The following is a 27,658-nucleotide window of genomic DNA, read 5'->3' as shown; positions in this document are numbered from 1 at the left end:
GAGCGATTCGGGGCTCAGTGTCTTGCCCAAGGACACTTCGACATGTGGACCGGAGGAGGTGGGGAGCGAACCGCCAATCTCTCATAAGGAGGACGACCCACTCTCCCACTGAGCCACAGTCGCCCCCAACGTCAATGTGTGGCTGTGTGTTGCATTATGTATAAGACCACATTCCTGACGCTTCCTTCAGACAACAGGAAACAAAGAGATGAACCCAGTCGACACGTAAAAGTTTGTTTTTTTTCCTTTATTTTGTTTGTATATTTAAGAATTTGTCCCTTTTCTCTTGCTGTCCCTGCGTTTGGCACTACGTACTTAGGGTGACATGTTAGATTGTTTTTAAAACAAACGTCTATTCAAAGCCTTCTTCGTCTTGTGGCAAGCAAAGTATGAATACAGCTAATAAAAATAAAGGTTTATATCTTTTCCTCCTTTACACGTAAAATAAAAACACTTTTTTGGACCCCCTCAAAAATGGGGGTATTAAAATATTTGACATTTGTATCACAAATCAATGCAATGAGACAGGAAATCAAACATAAAAACTGTACAAAAACGAGAGAAAAATCATTGTTTTTTTAAAAATCCTTGTGATCGAACGATGCAAAGATTACATAATTCTGCGTTATGTTGGGTTACTGACCACGGGTCTGATTTAAAAAGGAGATGCGGGATTACTTCTTCTGTTGGATGAAGTTCAGATTCACTTGGTGTCGGACGTGGGGGACCAGTGGGAAGTTTGGGTTCGGATGCACGACAGACCCTGGTGAGAGAAAAGGGAATCAGTACAAACGGAGAACTTGTGATATCTATCCATCCATCTATCTATTTATGACGTCTGACCTGGGGCCACGAAGGGTTTGCCGGGCTGGAAGCCGCCGTTGCCCTGCTGGATGAAGTTCTGGGGCATCCGGTAGGGCCAGGATGGAGACAGGGTGTACTGCGGGGTTTTATTGTGCTCCCACAGCCGAGAGCCCTGGCTCACGCCGACGAACTGGGCTGGGAGGCCGGACTCTGTAGAGACGACATCAAAACACACTCAATGACTCACGAGAAGGAAAAGTTCAAGAACATCTAATGTGATAATGAGAAAAGTTCAGTTTGTGTCCCTTCACCAGTGTAATGCACCTTAACCCACATCCCAAACACCTCCATCTTACCTAATGTAACTCTTTACCGTCTGAAATTATCACGTTTTAAATCATTTAAAGAGAAACTCCTGTTTTAACTTAGTAACACACCTTTAACATTTTCCAAAACTGCATCAGAGCTTTAACTTTAACTAATGTTTGAATGTGTTTTAGTGTTAATTTAGCTTTATATATTTCAGTCTATGTAGTCCAGCCAAAAGCAACTATTTAGTAATTTTATCATTCATCTTCAACCGCTTGTCCCTGTCGCTGATCCCAGCTGACATCGGGCGTGAGGCGGGGTCCACCCTGGACAGGACACCAGTCTATCACAGGACACATAGAGACGAACAGAGACAGACAACCATTCACACCTACGGGTGATTTAGAGTCATCAATGAACCGAACACCTGCACGTCTTTGGACTGTGGGAGGAAACCGGAGAACCCGGAGAAAACCCACGCAGACACGGGGACAACATGCAAACTCAAAACAGAAGGGCCCCAGCCAGGATTCAAACCAGGAACCCTTAATTCTCATCCGAATTTTATGGGATCATTATCTGATGAGGAAGCAGCTCTGCAGCGTTTCCTTCTGACTGAGCTCATGAGTGACGCACAGGTTCTTAGGGCGCCCTCCCACTGTGCGTCCGTCCCGTGCCCCGTGCTTTAGGGTCCTTGTCCCCCCCTCCAGGCCCGTTTGTACTCACACTACCTGGGCCTCGGAGAATGCTTCTCGCTGCCTATACGTCATCACGCCGTAACACCTCACACGCATTGATGACGTCATGGCGATGCGTGGCTTTGTTTCCAGATCTTTCCGTAGACCTCAGAGTTTTTGTGCGTCTTGTCGACTGTTTTTGAATCTTTTCATCGACCAAATCTGCAGTAAACACTCCACCTCCGCATCACACCAACGTGAACCTTTCACCGCCATTGTTTGAAATGTCCGCGCATGGTCCCTCCTTCTTTTTTCTATGTCCCAACAGGCGCACAGGAAATGACCTCGTGCTCGTACACGTGCAAACGCGCTCTACAAAAGCCCACCTCTCTCAGACGGGCCGTGGACGGCCAGCTGTCCGCAGTTATGCGCGGAGCGGTTGCACTCACACTGGTCAAACGCACTAGGCTTTAGCTGAAAAAACGGTTTTGGCCCGGTGCGGAAGGACAGTGCGAGTGCGCCCTTAGTCTCCCGTTTCAGTTTTAATCAGTGCAGCCATCTTTATCAAAGGCTGGCCTCTCACTCACGTGTGACTTTAACCGACCTATCAATTATGTTCAACCTCAGATTTACGCCTGAAAACTTCTTTTAAACTTAAGACTGAAAAATGGTTGACCTTGAAAACGGTGTCGGATGCAGTTCTTATACTATCGAGATCTATATTATTTATTATTTTCAATGGAAAAGGGAAAATAATTACTGTTGCAAATAATATTATAGACAGGAACCAAAATCCTATGATAGTATGATCAAACTCTCTAAAGATACAGAAACATGGAGACACAGGGACAGAATCACACAGATGGTGCCACCAAAGTTCACCCAGTGAATACCTGACTTGACCACAGTGCCATTGCCCATGAGTGACCCAGGTTGTGCCAAGTGGTTGTGCCAGTGTGCTTCCCGTCCTGGCCCGATGCCCAGCTGCCTCCCCGCCGGCTGTGCGAAGATGATGCTGGGGTCGTTCAGGTTCATGGGGCTGGGGTTGCCCCCTGAGCCTGTGGGACTCCCGTTCCCCGACCCTGACCGCAGGGAGAATTTCAGGCCGGGCGGGGAGGGGGCGTTGGGAGAGGACGTGGTGAGGACTGGTCCGTGTATGGGCCAGGAGGTGGAAGGGATGTGGACTGGGTGGTGAGGCTGCCCCTGGGACTGGTGTGACTGGTGCTGGTGAGAGGGAAGAAGCCCCAGTGTGGTGAGCGCTGCTGGGTGGAACTGGCCCGGGTGGGAGGTGGGGAAGCTGAAGAGAGACAAGGGGACCTGGGGGTGAGCAGGCTGCTTGGAGGGCCCAGCGGAACTGGTCTTAATGTGGGACGGCTGAGGGGAACTGGAGGTCTGGGAGGAACTCTGAGGGACAGCTGTAGGCTGCGGGGAGTAGGGCGGAGTCTGTCGACTGTCGGACTGTTGAGAAGAAGAAACAAAGTGTTAAAAATCACACAAAAGTCACACTTTAGTGTTTTAGTGCTGATATTAACGCAATGAAAACTAGTTGTTTACATGAATCTAAAATAAAATCCATTCATTATTTCTGCAGCAGAAAGCAAAGGCATCACCTTGTACGCCCCTGGTTAGTTTGAATAACGTATACAGTGTTCAACAGTATTGGGTTCATTTGTCTACATTTTGTGTATTTACGACCCAATTTCAGTCACTTTATTAATCATTATGGTTTAATTGATTGCGTAAACGTTTAGCTTGGGCTGTACAGATTTTATAGATCTGAAGTGTTTGAAGATATTCATGTATATGAAGACATCACAATAAGGACAAATACAGACGAAGGCTCTGGTTTCTATTGCGAAGGTTAAAGGGTTACTTGCCCTGATATCGAGACATCATTGTGAACCATTTTCCATAGGGACTATTCATTACGCACTCGCACTGTGCGTCCGCACCGTGCCCCGTGCTTTAGGGTCCTTGTCCCCCCCTCCAGGCCCGTTTGTACTCACACTACCTGGGCCTCGGAGAATGCTTCTTGCTGCCTATACGTCATCACGCCGTAACACGTCACACGCATTGATGACGTCATGGCGATGCGTGGCTTTGTTTCTAGATCTTTCCGTAGACCTCTGAGTTTTTGTGCGTCTTGTCGACTGTTTTTGAATCTTTTCATCGACCAAATCTGCAGTAAACACTCCACCTCCGCATCACACCAACGTGAACCTTTCACCGCCATTGTTTTAAATGTCCGCGCATGGTCCCTCCTTCTTTTTTCTATGTCCCAACAGGCGCACAGGAAATGACCTCAGAACCGCCGTAGGCCTCATGCTCGTGCGCACGCTCGTGCTCGTACTTGTGCAAACGTGCTTTACTAAAGCCCATCTCTCCCAAACGGGCCGCGGACGGCAGTGTGAGCGCAACCGTACCGCGCCTAGCTGCGGCACGGTTGCGCTCACACTGGTCAAATGAACTAGACTTTACCTGTAAAACCCGTTTGGGCACGGTGCGGATGGACAGTGTGAGTGCGCCCTAAGAGAATCCAGAGTGAAGTCGAACTCTTATACTCACACATTCAGAGGGCTGTCTGGTCCGTCCATGACCGTCTGCAGCTGTCTGGGGAATGGGGATGGACTGGGAGCTCACTATAGTTCGTACCATGTGAGGAGCTGGGGAAGAAGAAGAAGCCACATAAGCCCCCAATGATATGAATAATAGCTGCGTCCTGCCTTGTGCGTCAAGACAGTTAGTCTAAATGAATCCTTCAAAATATGTTTATCGACGGCAATGTTCGCGATACAATCAGGGCCGTCATAAAGAAATATGTTTAGAGGTTGTCACGCTCTATGAGACAGATTTTGTGGCTACCTGGTGCTCCGGCAGTCCTCTGTTTGAGGTGGCGGTACTCAGGGCAGTCCCTCCGTACGTGACCCATGTCCCCACACTGGAAGCAACGCCTGTCCTTCGGCTCCCGCTCCTCCTCTTTCACGTCCTCATCCTTGTCGTTTTCCTTCTTCTTCATCCTGGCAGAGGAAAAAACAAGTCAGAGAACAGGAAGAAGAGATTTATAATGCACACGCACACACACACAGGTGCATTAGCTCTCCCAGATATCAAACATACTTCTGTACAACTTCAACTACCAACTCTAACTTTATGATTTTAATTGAAATAATAAAAACATAAACAGAATTATTTCTATAGCTGCAGAATCATAGCTTCAGAAAGCCTCGGACTGGACCTGGTGTTATCATTAAACCAGTGTAACTAACTTCATAACTGACTGTTACTCAGCTGCTGCGTCAGGAGAACACCTCTCTTCCTGTTGCTGCTCTATTTGTTTCTGAAGTCTTCTCAATCTCCCTTTCTTTCCTCTCGGATCAACTCTGTGCTGTCCTCTGTTCTTTGTTGTGAGACGATGTGAAGGCTACTTGTTCCTCTTTCCATATCCCTCTCGTATCTTTCTCACGGTGTTGCTGAGCCTCTTTGTTGCGTGTCTCTGTGAGCGGAAGTAAACCCTAAAGGAGGAGTCAGCTTGAGGGCGTCTGCTTAAGCCGCGTCTCGACCGCGGACGTCACGTCAGCGTCTTGCTTGTGAGCGATGCAAGACGTGCAAGTGAGAAACGTTTCTGAGACGAGTGTAGTCTAGACACGGGGTAAAACCTGCAAACATTTGTATAACCTGTGGAGGAACGTGTACTGCTCTACTTTCTGAAGTATCACAAATATGTCGAAGCACACAGACACGTTCAACTCGAGCTTTGTCAAAGTGGTTGTACATGGTAGTTCTGAGCGGACGTGAGCACAAACAGGAGGCCTCATCGTCTTGCAGCAACGCTTTTCAGGTGACACCTCCAGAACGCAGAAACGCCTAAAATCGACCTTTACGTAGCTTCAAGTGTCTGCGTTCACACACTGGTGTTGACCACGTTTCCGCCCTTAGTCTGGAAAGCTGCAGTAGACTTTAAATACAGATAAATAAAGTGACTATTTGATAATGATGACACTTAAAGAACTTCAGTCAGGAGTCATCTGTCTTAACATTATTCACGCATCGAAATGTCGCTGTTGCCATAGCAGCCACAATTAGTTTTATGGCTACATCAAAACAGCATTGTTTGACTTTGACTCCGCCTCATTTCCTCTGACCAAAAAAGGGCTTGTATGTGACGTTGGGGGGGAGGGAGATGCGTCCATCTGACTGACGTTTACCTCCGAGGAGAAGTGAGGGCCAGAGGCTAGCTGTCACTCAAGAGGCCACGCCCCTAATTATTCATAAACTTTAACCTCCAATAAAATAAAAACTAGCCCCTCCCCCTCAGTGTTGTCATGGAGATCTGAGCTAAACACACAGACTAGAATGTTCTTTTGTCCTTAAACAGGTTTAATGATGCTGTGTAAACGGCCTGTTTAACATGGGGCTCAATGAGAAACTGCTCTGTTATGAAACCTGCCCCTAGTGGACACTCAGAGAACTGACGCTTTTTGCCCTTATGTATTGGATGACCCTAGAATACACTGTGGTTGGCGGTGGCTTGGAAAACACACAGTAGAAGTGAGATGAAACATAGAACGTATTTATTACTCCTAGTAGTAGAATCTGTTATATTTTGTTGGATTTCTACTTTTGTGAAAGGATGAACGAAAGCGGGAAAACCTGCGTCTCTTTGGACAGTCCTTCATGTAATGTCCGATCTTCCCGCAGATCCTGCAGCACCTGTCGTTGGGCGCCAACTCGCCGTCCGTCAACACCTTCGAGTCAAAGAAGTAATCCTTCAACAGAACACGACAGAGACGGATATTAGAGACGGTTTCTTTTGGACACCGAGCAGATTAATAGAGAGTCACAGTAGAGTCGCTAGTGAATTACCACTTCAGTGCCGAGGACGGGGTAGAACGGAGTCCCAAACAACTTCCTCCCGTTTATAAAGGCCTTCATTATGAAGTTTGTCACTAGAGGAAGCAAAGAGGGAACGTTTTCACAGATTTAGAGGCAGCTGAGATCAAACCAAAGTGCACAAACTTAAATTTGAAAGGACAATGTGACATGAGCACTTGCTTCTTCGTTCAAATATCAAACAGTCAGACGGAGACGAAGAGCAGAACATGTCAGAGATCCGAGGTAGTAAAGGTTAAAAAAACAACCTTTGACTAAAGAGCATATGCGACGGACTAAAGCACTTACTTTTGCGAGAAACTCCAGCACCAAGATTATGATTCAAATCAAATGGATCTGAGAGAAAAAGAACAGATGAGTGAGCAGACGCGAACATCCCGGCTGTTAACGTTAAGAAGCAGGTGCGGTCGGGAGAGATACGCGGATCCTTGCGTTCACCTTCAATAGCGATGCATTTACTGGTCCACTGTTTCTCGAAGGTGGTGAGGCGCTTCCTCTGGCGGATGCTGATGACGTGCTCTTTAAAGTCAAATTCTTCCGTGTAAAAGCGCAGGAGGCCCAACCACAGCTCTCCCACCGACTCCATGTTCGGCTGCCGCTCTGAGAGATGCCGTCGCTGTGCAGACAGAAGAAACACACTCAGTACCTTTTAAAATGTGACGCCGAAATATCATCCAAGAGTCTTCATCAGTTCGCATGTACGCATCTGTCCGAACCAGTCCCAGCCTGGTCCTGGTCCTGGTCCAGTCCCAGCCTGGTCCTGGTCCTGGTCCAGTTCAAGCCTGGTCAGATGCGTACATGAACTGATGAAGCCTCTTGGATGAGAGGTGAAACGTCTTCCTGAACAAATAACCAAGTCCAGTTGCTTTTGACTGAAACTGCTTTGGGGATAACGACGACCTGGACACATGAGAACATTCACAGGCCTATGTGACAGGAGCAACAGCAGTTTGGACTTCATTTAGATAACGTCAAATAATGCAATATCATCCTAAGAGGAGACCCAGAGGAGCGTTAAGTCCTTTTCATTTAACTCACCAGATCTTCAAGGTCATCGCAAAAGAAAGCGTTCCAGCCATCCACCATCCGCTGGGGGACAGTGTTCCCATCAAAGATCTAAAAAGATGTCATACAGACACATTTATCTCATCTGAATCAAAGCTACGCCCTTCGTGTTTCAGGTATTAATAGCTCAGTACGCTCGTTAATGAGTGACCGGTACCTCCTGCAGGACGGGGATGACCGGCGGCTGCCTCTGCTGCAGGAAGTAAAGCACCATGAGGATGTAAGCGTAAGACGAGAGGCTTCCTCTGGACGCGTCCCCAATGTCGCAACGCTGTGGGCGAAGAGGGGAGTTAGTTTCACAGCGAGAGACAACACAGCAACACTTCAGTGCTCCTCAGAAACAACCTATTGGGTGAACAGTAGATAAGAGATCAGCACATCATCAATTTGTATCAGGGCAAAAGGATAAAGGACACAAGAACGCCCGAATGTGGCTCGCAGTGAGAGACATTCATACAAAACAATACAATAAATAAAAAACAGTAAAATAGGGGCGGTTGGTGGCACAGTGGTTGGAGCAGTGACCCCATGTAAAGAGGCTGGAGGTCCCCGAGGCAGCATGCCCCCCCCCTCTCTCTCTCCCCAGTTCCCATCTGTCCTATTTAATAAAAAAGGCTTTTTAAAAAAAACACAAATAGTAAAATAGCTACACAATTCATCATCATCATCGTCATTATTCTATGCTGCCTCATAAAGTGCATTTAATATGTAAAGTGGCTACCCTCAAAGTACACGACACGACTACATCGTCGTCCTCAAGTCGTATCGGCCAACGTGTAACGAGAAGGAATAAAAATGGTATCCGAATATCTCTGCTGCAGACTGAACTGTTACTGTACTGTGACGGTTACTGTATCAGTTTGTCTCACACACCTTTGCGAAGACCTTCATCGTGTATCCCAGGAATTGCACGCGCGGATCCAGAGCGGCGTAGGTAGCCAGCATCCTGGTGTTGTGTTGAGCCTACAGGTGTGACGCGTCCAAATCAGTTCACACGGCACTTTCAATAAATAAGTAAAAGGAACGTCTGAGCACCTTATACTCACTCACCAGGGTGTTATAAAGGCTAATGTCTCCCTCCAAACCACTCTGTCTGTGTTCAAACTTCACAATAGGCACTTTAGCTGTTGTGATGGGCAGGATGTTCCTCAAACCTGTGAGGTTTGGAAAAAACAGGAGATCACAACAGTCAGAATCAGTTCCTGACGTTGAGAAATATCTTTATAATGTTATGAAGAGGTCAGTATCGATGAAGTCACCTGTATGCTTCTTTAGCACTTTGGCGAGGCCTTCAATGATCTCTTTGCAGTTCAGCCTCTGTAACAGTGGAACAAAATATATAATAATAAATATAATGATGTGTCACATCCGTGGTCCCGGTAAGGAAGTGTGAGGTGTATCAAATGACAGGTGTGTGTGTGTGTGTGTGTGTTTGGTCTGCCTACCTCTGCAGTGTCGTGGCCCTCCAGAGTCATGCAGATGTCAAGGTCACTGTCGCGAAAGCCAAAGCCGTTCTTGGAGGAGCCAAACAAGCAGAGCTGAGCTTTATCTGTGGATCCAGACACAGGAAGAGGTTCTACTTTGAATTCAACATGTAAAACACACATGTCCTGTACAGGGCCCCACTACAGCGACTTCCTGTTTGATCCAATCAGGAAGCTCCGTCAGCGTCAGTTCTCTGAGTGTCCACTAGGGGCAGGTTTCATAACAGAGCAGTTTCTCATTGAGCCCCATGTTAAACAGCCGTTTACACAGCATCATTAAACCTGTTTAAGGACAAAAGAACATTCTAGTCTGTGTGTTTAGCTCATATCTCCATGACAACACTGAGGGGGGAGGGGCTAGTTTTTATTTGATTGGAGGTTAAAGTTTATGAATAATTAGGGGCGTGGCCTCTTGAGTGACAGCTAGCCTCTGGCCCTCACTTCTCCTCGGAGGTAAACGTCAGCCAGATGGACGTATGCCCCTCCCCCCAACGTCACATACATGCCCTTTTTTGGTCAGAAGAAATTAGGCGGAGTCAAAGCCTGACAAGATGGCGACTCCCGTAGGCGAGGACGACTGGATCAAGTTGAGAACGGACCCCGACTGGTATGCTGCGTCCATTTTTTTGTACCGTCTACGGTTCTGTGTCATTATCATAAATTCTCTAATAAAGGCCAGTCTGTTCAAAATCTCTACAGTTCTGATTCTACTTTACTAAACTCCCATACAGAGCATTAGGTTTGCATTAAAGGGGGGTGACTGTGGCTCAGTGGAGAGTGGGTCGTCCTCCATTCGAGAGATTGGCGGTTCGATCCCCACCTCCACCCGTACACATGTCTAAGTGCAGTGTTCAGACACTGAACCCCCGAATTGCTCCTTGTGCTGCGGGTGGGTGAATGTGACAAACACTGTGAAAGCGCTTTGAGTAGTCAGAAGACTAGAAAGGCGCTTTATAAGTTCAAGTCCATTTAAACAGCATCAACAACGCAACAAAAAGGGGGAAAACAGAAAGGATTGCTGATAAAACTGCACTCATCGGAAACGAGGCTCGGTTCCGTCTTCATTAAAGGAGCGTACGTACGGTAAAGGCTCTGCTCAACACCTGAGAACTCGCTGTTCATGCTGAACACTCACCGTTGTACTCCTTCCTTATAAACCTCTCCAGGCTGCCGAGTATCTGCTCTCTCTTCTGCTGCTCCGTGTGTGTAGGTGACAACTCAACTGCAAACAGAAGAAACAGAAATTCAATCACACAGAGCTGAGATTACCCACTCCTGTAGTAACTTGAAATAAAATGAATGCAAACATTTTACGATGGATCGTCGTTGAAGTTGGCAACTAATGCTTATTTGCCACCATCATATCATAAAATGCGTACGTACAGTAGCACAGTGTGCACAGCCCGTCGAGGATTTCTCTGAAGCGGTCGTTCATCGGCGGCAGAGGCTTCAGCTCGATCTTCTTGAAGTCTTCGGGACACTCGTCCTTCAGGTGACCATCGCGCTTGCAGATGCTGCACACGACAGTTGGAGGCTGAAATAAAAAAATTAAAAAATGAGATAAATGAAAAAACGAATACACACGACGGGTCATTAACAACACTGAGTGAGTGCAAGATCACGGCACACGCTGCAAAGTGTTGTAAACCATCCTGCACTCGTCACAGAACACGTGTGGGGCAGTGTCCCGTGGTGCACAGATTAAAAATAGATATAATACATTTGAAAAAAGAAAAATGAATGTCTTCAGTGTTGCATGATGACCTTTTCAGGTCCCAGATTTACGACAACATGAGTGGAAACTTGCAGCGACTTCGATGAGACGCTGCATCGTCTCCATAGCCACAGATCTCTGTACTTGGGTTCTAACGTACGACTTTTCTTTTTGCTGGATATAGATTTTATATTTAAAATATGAACGAGGATGGTGATGGTGAGATACTTGCTGCAGTTGCATTTCTAGCTGTACTTACCTGTGTAAGTCCAGACCTGCATCATAAATTAAAAAGACTAGGGGAATTTAATTAAAAGGTATTAAGTATATTTTTTGCATCTTCAACCTGGCAGAAGAACATCTTAACAAGCAGCACGGTTCCAAAGATTAGTGTCACCAAGTCAGACTCTGAGCAAACGTCTCCCCTTGTGTTTCTGAGTTATGGCGAACTGGACATTTTGTGAAATGTTGTCACGATTAGTCCCAGGAATTCCTGAGTTATGGACAGTCACAGGTCACAGTGACCTTCACCTTTGACCTCCAAAATCTGATCAGTTCGTCCTCGAGTCAAAGTGGACATTTGAGCCACGTTTCAAGAAAATACCTTGTGTTCCTCGGGTATCACGTTACCAAGAATCCTCTGTAGACCTCAGAGTTTTTGTGCGTCTTGTCGACTGTTTTTGAATCTTTTCATCGACCAAATCTGCAGTAAACACTCCGCATCACACCTCCGTGAACCTTTCGCCGCCATTGTTGTTGTTGTTAAATGTCCGCGCATGGTCCGTCTTTTTTTTTTTTCTATGTCCCAACAGGCGCACATAAAATGACGTCAGAACCGCCGTAGGCCTCGTGCTCTTGCTCGTACATGTGCAAACACTCTTTACAAACGCCCACCTCTCCCAAACGGGCCGTGGACGTCTAGCGTGCTGCGAATAGGCGCGGAGCGGTTGCACTCACACTGGTCAAACGAACTAGCCTTTACCCGTAAAACCTGTTTTGGCCCGGTGCGGAAGGACAGTGTGAGTGCGCCCTTAAAGATATTTTACCAGAGCAAAAATTTTAATATCTCTCAATTTGTATTCTACAGACTTTATATATATTAAAAAAAAAACGTATACATATATATGTGTACAAAGGGTGATCATAGTTACCTTCCCACCGGTGAAAATCATCCTGTCAAACACGTAGTGCAGGACCTCCGCAGAAACAGGCCCGTCCTTATCTGAAACACTGCTTTCCTCCTCCTTCTCTTCCTCCTCATCGTCTTCCTCCTCCTCCTCCTCTTCGTCGCTGTCCAGCAGGCCGTTGAGAGCGAAGGAAAGGTTGTTTCCCTCATTGAGAACCATTTCCATGAGGCGAGCCTCTAAAGCCTTCACATCCTTCTCTGTGGACGGATCTGATCCATCGTCATCGTCGCTGTCGGGCTCCTCGTCCTCTTTAAACCCCCTGTGCCCCCTCTGAGTGCTCTGACTTCTTTCGCCTGTCCCGTCGTCTCCTTCCTTCTTCTCGGCCTCTTCCAGTTTTGCACCTTGCTTGCCCGCCTTTTTGCCTCTCTTGTACCCCCCAGTGCCCCTTCTCTGGGGGCATGCAAAGTACTTATAAGCCATACGGAAGCGCTCCTGGATGTACTCGAACACCATTTGGCTGTTCAAGCTTCGTGCAACATTCCTCTTCAAGGCGAAGGGATCTAAAAAAAAAAATGTAAATAAAAAGACTCAAAGTGAATTTGTGATATTTCTCCAGACCTGTAAGACGGGTTTTCCAACAGAGCGGCCCCTCACCTTCAATAGCGAGCCTGCGACGAGGCCAGTTCTTCACTTCCCTAGAGAGAAGTTCCTTCAGGCGGATGCTGATGATGTATTCTTCGAGCGCAAACTCCAGTGTGTAGAAACGCAAGAGCTCCAACCACAGCTGGCCCGGCGTCACGCCTTTACCCAGGTCCAAGGTTAGGCGGGTCTTTAAGGGACAGCAACAAAGGGATAGTTAAAAGCAGGGTGACAAAGCAAGAATATCAACATAGACTTCTCTTTATTGATCCCTTTGGGAGGACGCCCGCAAGGACATTGAGTTTCCAGCAGCTTACAAAAACACAAGGGAGGTGTAAAAACATACGATGTCCTCCGTGAAAGTATGCATTGGAAACTGAATCAGAGTCAGTTGTTCTCTCGCTGCAGTGAGACTCACCAAGCCTTCTGAGTAGTGAGTATCATCGGGTTTCTTCTGCTCTGGCTTGGGCCTGACTTCTCCTCTGGCCTCATTTCTGTTCTCCGTGGAGCTCGGAGGTCTGCGCTCCCAGCGGACGAACAGGTCCAACGATATCCCGGTCAGATGGTACTCGTCCACGCGTTTCACGTCAAAGCCTTCGATCTGAAAGAGGGAAATTAAATCAAACAGAAGATGTGACTTTTTAAAGATGAGCCAGTTAAACTCTGCAGCTTCTTCATGGCAATATTAATGCTGTGTCATCGGGTTACTGGGTGATGACCTGGGGACTAAAGGACGCAGCGTTAAACAAAAGGATTTCATAGGCAAAAGGTACAAAGGGCCAAAAAAATTAACATTGTTAATAAAAAAATTCGATTTTCTTTTTCCAGACACAGAATTTTTAAAGCCATAACATGAAGAATATTTGCCTCTGTACACAATTATAAAATCTATTTTGTTCATTCATTCATTCATTCATCTTCAGCCTCTTGTCCCTGTCGGGGTCGAGGGGGGGTGGAGTCGATCCCAGCTGACATCGGGCGTGAGGCGGGGTCCACCCTGGACAGGACGCCAGTCTATCAAAGGACACATAGAGACGAACAGAGACAGACAACCATTCACACCTACGGGTGATTTAGAGTCATCAATGAACCGAACACCTGCACGTCTTTGGACTGTGGGAGGAAACCGGAGAACCCGGAGAAAACCCACGCAGACACTGGGACAACATGCAAACTCCACACAGAAGGGCCCCAGCCGGGATTCAAACCAGGAACCCTCTCGCTGTGACAGTGCTAACCATCACACCATCAAAGTGAAGAATCTGACATGATTCCACATGAATTCCCATATTTCTCATTAAACATGAAAGTGCAGACGAAGACAACATCAACCACGGCAGAAACAACAAGAGACGGCCGCTCGTTCACAACAACAATAGATGGTTCATCCAATCACCTGCCAGCTATGTTTTAAAAAGCACCACCACTTCTCGGATGGTTCTGTGATGCTCTGGTTCATCTGACGAGTCTCGTGAGCAAAATTTAGTGAAGCCAAATCAATTTTAAGTCATTTTTGGGGGATTTTGATCATCTCCTAATGTTTGTGCGACTTCTGACAAAACTTAACTTTTAGTTTGGTTTTTGCTTTAATGCAGTGTGAAAAAGCATGAACCCATCTCAACTTAAACCTCTTTTCTGGGGTCGGGTCGCGGGGGCAGCAGCTCCAGCAGGGGACCCCAAACTTCCCTTTCCCGGGCCACATTAACCAGCTCTAACTGGGGGATCCTGAGGCGTTCCCAGGCCAGTGTGGAGATCTAATCTCTCCGCCTGGTCCTGGGTCTTCCCTGAGGCCTCCTCTCATTCAGCTGTGAATATGAATTTTACATCTTAATGAAATTGGATCATTTGTAGCAGCATCCGATCGGTTTCATGCAAATGTAAGCAGCACAGCAGATGGAGCTTTTTTCAGCCGTGTATTTATCTTAAGTTAAATGCGCCTGCTCACAATAACACAGACGCTTTCAGCACATCGACAGCTCGCGTTCAACACCTGAGCCACTTCACGAAACACGATACGGGCGAAGAATGTGGGTCAATCTGTGCATTCCATTAAATGTGCAGACGGTGTCTACGTTACACCGGGCTGCCACACCAACACACCATTCTTTGTGTTTTTCTGAGACGTGCTTTAAATGTCAGCCCTTTTTCCTGCTGGATATCGTAAGAGGGACCTACTGAATAAATAAAGAGTCGAGTCCTAAAATAACGTGGGCGTCGGCAGGATGACACTGACATTTTATCAACATAATTGTTTTTCATTCACAAGAGAAACGTAACAAATTAAGTTCACTACCATAAAAAAAAGGTATGATAAATGAGCAGATCTTTGGTTTAAGAGAGATGTGTGCAGTTCTTGTTTATCTCATCTCATCTTCAGCCTCTTATCCAGGGTCGGGGGGGGGGCAGCATTTCTAGCAGGGGACCCAAAACTTCCCTTTCCCGTGCCACATTAACCAGCTCTAACTGGGGGATCCTGAGGCGTTCCCAGACCAGTGTGGAGATCTAATCTCTCCACCTGGTCCTGGGTCTTCCCCGAGGCCTCCTCCCAGCTGGACGTGCCTGGAACACCTCCCTAGGGAGGCGCCCAGGGTTCATCCTTACCAGATGATCCTGAACCACCTCAACTGGCTCCTTTCAACGCAAAGGAGCAGCGGCTCTACTTCCGAGTTCCTCACGGATGCTGAACTTCTCCCCCTCTCTCTAAGGGAGACTCCAGACCCCCTCCTGAGGAAACACATTTCACACGCTTGTACCTGGACCTGGTTCTTTGGGTCCTGACCCAGCTTTCATGACCACAGGTGAGGGTAGGAACCAAGATTGACCGGTATTTCAAATATATTTTAGATAATAAATTTATAATTTGAATCTGTATCAGGGCTCATGAAGGCAACTGGATCTTACAGGTTCAAGTGTTTAGGTTATATGGATCATATCAGTGATGATCAGTCATTATCATAAAACAAACAAAGCATTTGAAAAACAATTTTGGTTAAGAGGGAGGGAAACTTTTCCAGTGACAGTGGAAAAGACTTATAAGACTCCTCCTACCCAGCGGCCCAGGTAGACGGGGAGGATGGGTGCTTTCCTCTGCTGCAGGAAGAAGACGACCATGATGGCTAAGGAGTACGAGGGGATGCCACCTTCAGCCTGGCAGTCGATGTGACACAGCTGCAGGGAGAAACAGTCAGGGGGGGGGGGGGAAAGCTTTCAGTTAGTCTGAATTTAAGCCTTAATTTACTGTAAAACTGTTATATATTTAGGTTAAATTATAAAATCCTCACTCCTGCCCCCTCTCAGTCGACTTGTCTTGGTCTTAGTAAACTAAGATTTCTTTAGTGGAGAAGTCAATTTTTAATGCTTTTTAACAGATATCAGGGCCCTGTTTCAGAAAGCAGGATCTTTAAACTCTGAGTGTGTTAACCTTTTTGGTTCCAGAAATAAACAAAACTTAAACGCTGAATCAATTACGACTTAGGGCGCAATCCCACTGTGCCTCCGTCCCGTGGCCCGTGCTTTAGGGTCCTTGTCCCCCCTCCAGGCCCGTTTGTACTCACACTACCTGGGCCTCGGAGAATGCTTCTTGCTGCCTATACGTCATCACGCCGTAACACGTCACACGCATTGATGACGTCATGGCGATGCGTGGCTTTGTTTCCAAATCTTTCCGTAGACCTCAGAGTTTTTGTGCGTCTTGTCGACTGTTTTTGAATCTTTTCATCGACCAAATCTGCAGTAAACACTCCACCTCCGCATCACACCAACGTGAACCTTTCGCTGCCATTGTTTGAAATGTCCGCGCATGGTCCCTCCTTCTTTTTTCTATGTCCCAACAGGCGCACAGGAAATGACCTCAGAACCGCCGTAGGCCTCGTGCTCGTACACGTGCGCACGCTCGTGCTCGTACATGTGCAAACGCGCTTTACAAAAGCCCACCTCTTCCAAACGGGCCGTGGACGGCCAGCTGGCCGCAGTTATGCGCAGAGCGGTTGCACTCACACTGGTCAAACGCACTAGGCTTGACCCGAAAAACCTGTTTTGGCCCGGTGCGGAAGGGCAGTGTGAGTGCGCCCTCAGAGTTCAGGCTTTCTGAAACAGGACCCTGCTTTTGCACTACAAACGGGATAGGAGTATTTGCTGGTGCAGCAACATGCATAGAAATAAAGACGGAACAAACCAACAGAAGCTGTTTATCGTTTTTTCTGTCAGCTGAGGGAGTCAGTGTCGGTCGCAGCCTTACCCTTGCCCAGTAGCGGAAGGCCAGCACCAGGGGAATCAATCTGGGTTCCAGTCTAGACAGGGCTGCCAGGTGATTGGTGGTGAGACAAGCAACGTCATTACCTGCACTCACTTTACACATTAGGCCGCTGCACGGGAACATAAGTGAAGACAGGAAGATCACAATGAAAAGTTGGATTTAGTTCAGGATTTGAAACTGAACAGAACCTCAGTCTAACTGCTGTAAGGGCTCATCCAGTCATGTCACATGGAATATTTGTTTTTAATCAATAAACATGTGAAAAACACGACTATGCAACGCCAAAGGCTTCGCATGTGGCGCATTACTCCTTTGGAGGCACTAGAGTTGGTGCCAGACTGTAAATTAGAGCTGTAACTGCAGACTTCAAAGGTCAGGGAGTGGGAGTCAATATCTACTGTAACAATGTGCACGGAAATGAGATCTTCTAACACAGCTGCCAAGTTTCAGTCGTATAAAGATTTCTATACACAATAAACTATCACTAAAGTAACTTAAACTCCCTTTCTAAACATGTATGAGAAATAATGAAATACCAGCAGATATGAAAATAATTAAAAACAAACTGCACTGATGAATTTAGAGCAGCACTCACTTGCTCACATCCCGGCAGAACACGGCAGGAACTTTGGCGTGAAAATCGGACTCGACCTCATAAAATTCAGCTAGAGAACAGAGAGAGAGAAAGAAATCTGTGAAGGACCTCGCAGAGAGTTGCACGAACACAAATTAAGTTGCAGGACTATTACATAAAAGTAGAGCTACACAAAGGAGCATTAAAAGGATGGTTCAGCTATTTGGATGAGGGCTAATCTCAGGTAGATGACGGTTAGCACGCCGCAGGTTTGGAGAAGTCGACAGGCGTACCGATGGTCCAGTCCCAGCCTGGTCTGATGCGTACATGAACTGATGAAGCCTCTTGGATGAGAGGTGAAACATCCTTCTAGACAAATAACCAAGTCCAGCTGCTTCTGACTTAAATTTCTTTGGGGGTACGGACAGAAGCTAATGTACGCATCATAAACTGCTCGGGGCGCTGAGCTATAGGGGGCCACCTCGCTCTAACATCTCTCCATTGATTGCATGTATGTAGGTCCTGTTTGTGCATGTATTTCGGGCCTGTCTGTGTGTGTGTGTGTGTGTGTGTGTGTGTGTGTGTGTGTGTGTGTGTGTGTGTGTGTGTGTGTGTGTGTGTGTGTGTGTGTGTGTGTGTGTGTGTGTGTTTGACCTGTATTATAATAATAATAATAACAGAGTTGAAAAATTAAATTTCCCTTGCGGGATAAATAAAAGGAATTCTTCTTCTTCCTCTTCTTCTATATGTGCACCCCTTCACCTTGCAGTCAGACGGTGCTTTCCTTAAGCTTCAATATCGGCCGTCCCGTCTGCTTCTCCAAACTTGCGGCGTGCTAACCGGAAGCTACTGTTACAGTCATACATGGAATTTTTTTTACATACGCTGAACAAAACTTACGGCTCTTCTTAAGGATTTCCAGCACTTGGATCAAGACCTCAGGTTGTGTCATCTGAACGGACAAAAGGAATGAGGAAAGGTGAGACCGAGAAAATATATCAGTGGTATTCACAATCCATAAGAGAAGCAGACTTACTGAGGAGGGGTGGGTGACATCGATGTTGATATCACTCGACTTGAAGGCAAATCGGGTTAGGCATGAACCATAGAGACGGAGAGCACAAGCTGGAAAACCAGGAAAAACAAAGGTATTAGAAAATATATACAGTATATTTCACATGCAAAGGATTAATAAGGTCTCAATCTTGGAACCTATCAGCTAAGGGCGCCCTCCCACTGTGCTTCCGTCCCGTGCCCCGTGCTTTAGGGTCCTTGTCCCCCCCTCCAGGCCCGTTTGTACTCACACTACCTGGGCCTCGGAGAATGCAATGTGAACCTTTCGCCGCCATTGTTTTAAATGTCCGCGCATGGTCCCTCCTTCTATTTTCTATGTCCCAACAGGCGCACAGGAAATTATCTCAGAACCGCCGTAGGCCTCGTGCTCGTACACGTGCACACGCTCATGCTCGTACATGAGCAAACGTGCTTTACAAAAGCCCACCTCTCCCAGACGGGCCGTGGCTGGGAAGCGTGCCGCAACTAGGTGCGGTTCGGTTGCACTTACACTGGTCAAACGAACTAGACTTTACCTGTAAAACCTGTTTGGGCACGGTACGGATGGACAGTGTGAGTGCGCCCTAACAGTCTGACGACAATTTAGCCTCTGAGGGTGGCGTATACTTTGGGTTTTCCTGGGTAGTCATGTCCAGGGTAAGACGACTCCTTCCGAGTGGTCGTCATTGTTTACGGGCTGATTAGCAACTTGAGACGCAACAATGGAGTTGGAGTTGAGAACAAGGGTGCAGATGCCGGGGAAGACGCAAGGGACATGTCCCCTTCAACGTTTAGAGCATGTGCACGGCGTCTCCATAAACAAATATCTGCATATGAATGCAAATTAATAACAATGAGGTAATGAAAAGCTAAATCTCCATCGGACGATAGCAAATAAGCTCTTTAATTGCACTTTGGCCAATGTGTTACACCCTTTTTGCTCTCCACACCTGCAGGCAACCAAATCATGCTCCAATGTGATTGGTCGCTACAACTTGGGCTACACACGGAAACCAGACCACTGCACGCAGAATCTGTTTTAAAAAGACCTGCTAAAAACAGAAGAAACCCGGGGCGCTAATTTACGTAGGACTTAAAATTCAGACGTTTCTCAAAGCACTTCCCCTTTTATTGCTTTACTCACTGCAGGAAACACAGACCAGGCCGAGTGACATCACATCATACAACCTGAGAGATGCTTCTTTATGATCTCTTCCATCCTGATGACCACGGCCTTCCGAACCTCAAAGTCCTCCTCGGAGATCCCGTGCTGCCGGGCCGTTTCTAGAACCGCCGCGTCCACGGCCCTCAGCTGGGCGGCGGAGGCGGGCGGCAGGGCACGCAGCTCATTCTCCTCCTGTTTCTCCTGGAACACCAGAACCAGAGCGTGTACGGTATTTGATGCCCGTTCAGAAGAGCATTAATAAAACACAATTCCTGTGAATGGTTACAACATAAACGTTCCCATACCATTATGTTCTTCTTGTGCCTTTTCTCCTTGATGTGTTTGTGGGCTCCTTGAATGTTCTCGATGTGCACACAACAGAGCTTGCATAAGTATTGATAGTTGGGGTACTCGGGGGACTGCTGTGAAAACAGGGAGAGAGGCAAAAGCAATCAGCTGATGCATGTCCCCTGAACAGGTTTTAGTTCATCTATCCTACCTGCTCAAGCTGAACGGAGATTAAAAACAAACACTGAGACACTTTTTCATCGCTAGGAAAGAGGTAAAAAGCCGATTCCGTTTGTTAATCACTCGGATTTGTTCAAACGACAGGGAACACGGGAGGCGTGGTACTTTGAAACGGTGATACATCACAATTTAAAGACTCTAAACTGCCCTTATACAACTTTTTCTTGTCGTATTTCCTTCTTCTTGGCAAACCCGTTAGAGGTGCATTCGCCTAATATGACTATCACCAGATGAATTTCGTTCCTCCTTGCTTCATTCATGCTTCATTCATCTGGGATCGCTCCATGGGAAAGTGATTTCAGGAGGCTGGGCCTTGTCAAAAAACCTGTGACGCTGACGAGAGCGACGCAGGGAAAAGCCAGAGCCAATTGGGAGAAGGGCGGACATGGTTTCAACCGACAAAGGCATTCAGAGCCGTTCTCTGGTCTAGATTCTCTAGATTGGACGACACGGATGGAATAACAGCATCCATGTTGAGGCCTGCTTCCTCGATGCAAGGCCGCCATTGTTGTCTGAATCACAACAGTTGCTTCTCTGCTATGTCACATCTATAAAACCATCTGATTGGCTCGACCATTTTTTGCGGACCCTGAAATCCCTCTGCAATGGATCGATCCCAGATGGTTTAGTGGATCCAAGAGGAGTCAAGTGGGAACGAAAGTCATCTGGCGGTAGTTGGGTTAGCATTCGCCACCTACAGGACCGGACATTGGGACAACTAGAGCATGTGCAGTGCTTGTTATGAGTAAAGTCACTGTGATCCTTTTTTGGGGGGGCTGTATGCACACAGTCCAGCCAAACCCTCACAACCACGAATGACGACATTTACTAGAGGCAAACCGAAGCAGACCCTCGCGGATACACAGACGAGGAAAGTATAACTTCTGCGTAACGCTGCAGCTGAGATGAGCCAGGCTGAGTCGGGCTTGACTGAACCGTTTCCTTACTTTCAACAGTCGGTGGATGTAGTCTCTGTAGAGGCGCTCCTCTGCCTGTCGGAGGCCCAGCTGTTGCTCTGTCAGGGGGCCTTCCTCCACAGTGGGCCTCACCTCTTCAATAGACTGATGCATCAGTGCAGCAGCTTTCCCCCCTGCAAACAAAAAAGACAATTTAGCAGAGATACATTTGGTGAAGGAGAGGTAATCATCGCTGGAAAAGCATTGCGCTAACCCACCATGGGACTTTGCCGGGGCTACGACGGAGCTCTTGGCCTGCAGTGTGAGGCCTCTTGCAGGTGTGCCAGGTTTCACAGGAGAGCCGGTCTCTCTGTGTGCCGAGGGGCTGCTGTCTGCAGAAACAGACACCCTGGAGTCGGGAGCCTGTGCCACCAGCTTCTGTTGCGCGCTCACCACCTTTCCTTTACCTCTCTCCCCAGAACTTGTTCTTCCAGTCAGTCTAGTCAGCCTGGTGGGCCGTCCTCTCCTCTTGTCCTGGGGGATGTCTGCGAAAGTCTTGCCTGGCCCGCGGCTTCCCTGACTGCCTATGTTATGTTCATCCTTGGCAGCCGCGACGTTCTCTTTGCTGCGGGTGACAGACTTGATACTCTCACCCTTATTCGACTTCTCAGTGGACAATGTTTTGGCTTCTCTAGGTTGCAACTGTTTGACTGATTTTACTGGACTTTTGGACTCATCCATACCTCCTGTGCTGCTGCTCTCGTCCCCGACGGGGTCAACACCACGGTGAGGATGACCAAGGAGGCAGGCCACCTAAAATCTGGGTTAAAAACACAAAACCATAGCAATCAGTCAAAATAACAAGAGTACACTAAGTCGTGATAGCCTCTTGTGTCTTGCATGTCTTACTTTGCATACAGTATATAAACTAACATAACATGCAGGAGTATATATATGAACATGTATGAGAGAAGCAGCAGGAGTTGCAGGAGATTGTTTCCTTGATCAGTCCACAAAAAAAATTAAAAAAAATCAAGAATGTTATCTTTAGAGCTGGGTCTGTCTGACGTTCCTGTCTGTTTAAGGGAAGGTTTTCAACGCCACCGTACTCTACGGGGGAATTGTTGGGTCTCTGTAAATCATAAATAAGTCATAGAGTGTGGTCTTTACCTACTCTGTAAAGTGTCCTGAGATAACTCTTGTTATGATTTGGCACTGTAAATAACACGGTGGTGTGGTGGTCAGTACTGTCGCCTCAAAGCGAGAGGGTTCCTGGTTCGAATCCCGCATGTTGTCCCCGTGTCTGCGTGGGTTTTCTTCGAGTTCTCCGGTTTCCTCCCACAGTCCAAAGACGTGCAGGTGTTCGGTTCATTGATGACTCTAAATCACCCGTAGGTGTGAATGGTTGTCTGTCTCTCTTCGTCTCTATGTTTCCTGTGATAGACTGGCGTCCTGTCCAGGGTGGACCCCGCTTCACGCCCGATGTCAGCTGGGATCGGCTCCAGCCCCCCACGACCCCGACAGGGACAAGTGGTTGAAGATGAATAAATTGCATTGATCTGTTCTAAATCTTTCAAAAGCATTTCTCACAGGATTAATTAAACGCCTTTGACGACCAAATTCACTTCAATCAATCTGCTTATTTTTGCCATTAGAAACAATTTAACAGTGTTTGATTGACCATTGAAGAAAGGGGCTTTTTTTATCTTGTTAAAGCAACAATGTGAACATGGCCGCACTTCATTTGCAGCGGTGGAATGTAACTTAGTTCATCTACTGAAAAAGGTGAAGAGATTGTTGATATTTGAACGTGACGTGGAAACAAGCGCTAGTTCAGAACGTTAGCGTGTGTCCTCGCGGCCCCTTTGACTCCCGCTGCTCTTTATACATCAGCGGCCTTTCCCCCCGCCCCGCGCACGAGCATGAAAAGAAGAATAGAGTCGTGTGTTTGTTTGTTTCCCCTTTACAGACGGGCTGTGCCTCAACACTGGAGTTTTTTATTTTAGCTCAAACAAAGAACGGACAGAGAGCCGACTGTGAGGATGGATGGATGGATGGATGGATGGATGGATGGATGGATGGATGGATGGATGGATGGATGGATGGATGGATGGATGGATGGATGGATGGATGGATGGATGGATGGATGGATGGGTAGATGGGTAGATAGATGGATAGATAGATGATGGATGGATGGATGGATGGATGGATGGATGGATGGATGGATGGATGGATGGATGGATGGATGGATGGATGGATGGATGGATGGATGGATGGATGGATGGATGGGTAGATGGATGGATGGGTAGATAGATGGATAGATAGATGATGGATGGATGGATGGATGGATGGATGGATGGATGGATGGATGGATGGATGGATGGATGGATGGATGGATGGATGGATGGATGGATGGATGGATGGATGGATGGATAGATGGATAGATGGATAGATCGATGGATAGATGGGTAGATGGATAGATGGATAGATGGATGGATAGATAACTTTATTTATCCCAGAGGGGAAATGAGGTCATCGTAGCAGCGGTATAAAATAATCAGGAGTACAAAAAATAAAATACAATATATGAGCTAAAATAAAAGTACAGTGTCGCACAAACACTACAAACACTAAATTACAATAAACTGTGTGATTTTAAGGTGCAAGAGAGAGAAAGGTGCATTTCAGTGATAAGTCAGGAGGTAATTATTATATTATAAGTTGTATTGGATGAGAAACGCAGGCTTCATAACTTCGGTTTTTTTCTCAGTCCATAGGTGACTTGACTGGGAACCGGAGGGTGGCTGGTTCGAGTCCCTGTGTGGACCATGAATGAAGCGTGGACTGGTGGCTGGAGAGGAAGCAAGGCACCAAACGCCCAACTGCTCGGGCCGCCAGTCCCTGGCAGCCTCCTCTCTCTAACATCTCTCCATTAGTTGCATGTATATAGGTCCTCTCTGTGCTGTTTACTGCCCAGTTTACTCTTTGACTCTTATTTGAACCATTTTATCATGTGAGGAATTTTGTGTCTTTGTCTGTAAAAAGCTGCTTCATCAATTAAACACATTATTAATAATAATACAAAATATATAATCAACTGATAGATTGTGTAATATTATAGATTAAGCTATAAGCTGTATATAAAGTAGTGAAAATGAGCTTGACCATTACCAGCTACAACACTGAAGTGATGAACGCATAAATACAAATAAAATATTATCCAATAATATTCATTCATCTCGTCTTCAGCCTCTTATCCGGGGTCGGGTCTCAGGGGCAGCAGCTCCAGCAGGGGACCCCAAACTTCCCTTTCCCGGGCCACATTAACCAGCTCTAACTGGGGGATCCTGAGGCGTTCCCAGGCCAGTGTGGAGATCTAATCTCTCCACCTGGTCCTGGGTCTTCCCCGAGGCCTCCTCCCAGCTGGACGTGCCTGGAACACCTCCCTAGGGAGGCGCCCAGGGTTGGTTCATCCTTACCAGATGATCCTGAACCACCTCAACATATATTTATAAATGCTTTATTTGACTTTAATTATATTCTGATGCTAAATACTTTTGAACTTTAACTTAACTTGCTGTGTTATATTCTAGTTCATGTACTTTTAAATGTCCCTTAAAGCATTTCAAACGTCTGTATTTGTTTAACTGGATAAAATTAAACATGTTGAGTCTAGAGTGAGATTTTTAAGACTTTTACTTGTATATTACAGAACGTTTACAGAACTTGTGGCGTTGCTACTTTGACTTAAGTAAGTAACAGTTAAAAGATCAGAGCGCCTCTGCCGTGGTGGTTTCTGTTCAGGGGAAACGAAACTGATGAGGAAACAAATCTGGGAACTAATGATGAGGACTAAACACGACTTAGGTCTCAAATAATTAATGTGCATGCATGCATGCATGCATGCATGCATGCATTTATAAGTGAATAAATAATTGTATAAATAAAATAATTGCATTTATAAATTAATAAATAAAATAATAAATAAATAAATGCTTTACATTGACTTCTATATTTTTGCATACCTATATTTATTTATTTATTTCCGTGCCCATATGTTAATGAGGCAGGATTTCCCATTTATAAAAGCAGTTATTTATTTATTTATTTATTATCAGGTAGTTCAGGGGAAAGGAAACACTGGGACTTAACTCTGCAGGACCTAACATGACTTAAGTCTCAATAAACGCTTTTTTCTTCACCTAAATTCATTTATTTCTGCGTCCATTCACCTACATTTATTTATTAATTTATGTGTCCATATATTTATGAAGTTGGAGGTCCCATTTATAAAGTTATTTATTTATTTATTCATTCATTTATCAGGTGTTCAGGTAGTTCAGGGGAAACGAAACTGATGAAGAAACAACACTGGGAACTAACTGTGCAGGACTAAACACGACTTAAGTCTCAATAAACGCTTTTTCTTCACCTAAATTTATTTATTTAAATTACCTTAAATTCATGTATTTCTGCATCCATTCATTAATGAGGTAAGAGGTCCCATTTAGGTCATGCATTTATTAATTTCTGTATGAATTAACGTTAATTAATTCATTTAATTATCAGGTATTCAGGTAGCTAAGGGGAAACGCAACACTGGCACTTAACTCTGCAGGACTAAACATGACTTACGTCTCAATTAACGCTTTTTTCTTCACCTACATTCATGAATTTCTGCATAAATTAACGTTAATTAACAGATTCCTGTGTCAGGTAGTTCAGGGGAAACGAAACTGATGAGGAAACAACACTGGGACTTAACTCTGCAGGACTAAACATGACTTAAGTCTCAATAAATGCTTTTTCTTCACCTAAATTCATTTATTTCTGCGTCCATTCATTCATGAGCTATGATGTCCCATTTAACCCATGCATTTATTCATGTCTGCATGAATTAACGTTAATTAATGTATTTATTTATCAGGTGTTCAGGTAGTTCAGGGGAAAGGCAACACTGGGACTTAACTCTGCAGGACTAAACATGACTTAAGTCTCAATAAACGCTTTTTCTTCACCTAAATTTATTTATTTATGCATAAATTAACGTTAATTAACATATCCCTGTGTCAGGTCTCAGGGTAGTTCAGGGGAAACGAAACTGATAAGGAAACAACACTGGGACTTAACTCTGCAGGGCTAAACATGACTTAAGTCTCAATAAACGCTTTTTCTTCACCTAAATTTATTTATTTATGCATAAATTAACGTTAATTAACATATCCCTGTGTCAGGTCTCAGGGTAGTTCAGGGGAAACGAAACTGATGAGGAAACAACACTGGGAACTAATTATGCAGGACTAATCACGACTTAGGTCTCAATAAACGCTTTTTCTTCACCTAAACTCATTTATTTCTGCATCCATTCATTTAGGATGTCCCATTCAATGCATGCATTTATTCATGTCTGCATGAATTAACGTTAATTAATGTATTTATTTATCAGGTATTCAGGTAGTTCAGGGGAAACAGAAACACTGGCACTTAACTCTGCAGGACCAAACATGACTTAAGTCTCAATAAATGCTTTTTTGTTCACCTTAAACTAATTTATTTCTGCATAAATTAACGTTAATTAACACCCTCCTGTGTCAGGTCTCCAGGTAGATCAGGGGAGACAGACTTGGACTCAACACTGGGACTTAACTGTGCGGACTAAACATGACTTAAGTCTCAATTCACGCTTTTTTCTTCACCTTAAACTCATTTATTTCTGCATAAATTAACATAATAACAGATTCCTGTATCAGGTATTCAGGTAGTTCAGGGGGAAGGCAACACTGGCACTTAACTCTGCAGGTCTAAACATGACTTAAGTCTCAATAAATGCTTTTTCTTCACCTTAAACTCATTTATTTCTGCATAAATTAACATATTAACATAATCCTGTATCAGGTATTCAGGTAGTTCAGGGGGAAGGAAACACTGGGACTTAACTCTGCAGGTCTAAACATGACTTAAGTCTCAATAAATGCTTTTTTCTTCACCTAAACTCATTTATTTCTGCATAAATTAACGTTAATCAACATATTCCTGTGTCAGGTCTCCAGGTAGTTCAGGGGGGACAGACTTGGACCCCACACCGGGACTTCACGTTAATTCACGTTAGCTCAACTTCCCGAACAGAAACCGAAAGAGTTTAATGTTCACAGATAAAAACAGATGATTAAGGACCAAAACAAACACTCACCATTAAAATCCAAGCGTGTTCGTGTCCTCACGTTGACGTAGCTGTGTGTCTTTAGCTGCTCGCCCGGTGGATGTTTAGCTAACGGGGGATAAATAACACCGGGACCCGGTTGCTACGCAGCAGCAAGTGGCTAAAACAACGACTTTGGGGCATCACAACACGCTCGAGCGCGTGTTTAAGTCTCTTTCCGTGTCTAAAAACGTATTTGTGGGTGTTGTTTCGGTGTCTCCATGGCGCTGCGGTGCATTATTGTTCAAACCCCACGGCCCTGGTCATAACAGCAACCGT

The 27,658-nt window shown here is 45.8% G+C and overlaps 1 protein-coding gene across 1 annotated transcript; it reads right to left on the bottom strand.

Moving 5' to 3' along the window:
• Positions 1–282: 282 nt before the first annotated feature.
• On the bottom strand, positions 283–27,658 carry tut4 (terminal uridylyl transferase 4). Its single transcript, XM_083940572.1, has 30 exons — positions 27,371–27,658; positions 21,459–22,000; positions 21,232–21,374; positions 20,062–20,178; positions 19,780–19,957; positions 18,575–18,663; positions 18,439–18,490; positions 17,560–17,629; positions 16,947–17,073; positions 15,758–15,877; positions 13,128–13,310; positions 12,725–12,899; positions 12,095–12,630; positions 10,613–10,763; positions 10,365–10,451; positions 9,191–9,294; positions 9,005–9,062; positions 8,796–8,899; positions 8,619–8,708; positions 7,903–8,016; positions 7,719–7,796; positions 7,119–7,296; positions 6,969–7,016; positions 6,654–6,736; positions 6,441–6,556; positions 4,653–4,807; positions 4,356–4,453; positions 2,684–3,248; positions 844–1,014; positions 283–763 (listed from the first exon to the last, which is right to left on the bottom strand). The coding sequence occupies exons 2-30, from the start codon at positions 21,919–21,921 to the stop codon at positions 675–677; spliced, it is 4,542 nt and encodes a 1,513-aa protein (XP_083796698.1). The 5' UTR covers positions 21,922–22,000; positions 27,371–27,658; the 3' UTR covers positions 283–674.

The sequence above is a fragment of the Echiichthys vipera genome (assembly GCF_963691815.1).
Source record: "Echiichthys vipera genome assembly, chromosome: 3".
NCBI lineage: Eukaryota > Metazoa > Chordata > Actinopteri > Perciformes > Trachinidae > Echiichthys > Echiichthys vipera.
The sequence above is the reverse complement of the archived record's forward strand: the minus strand, read 5'-3'. Positions and strand labels throughout refer to the sequence as shown.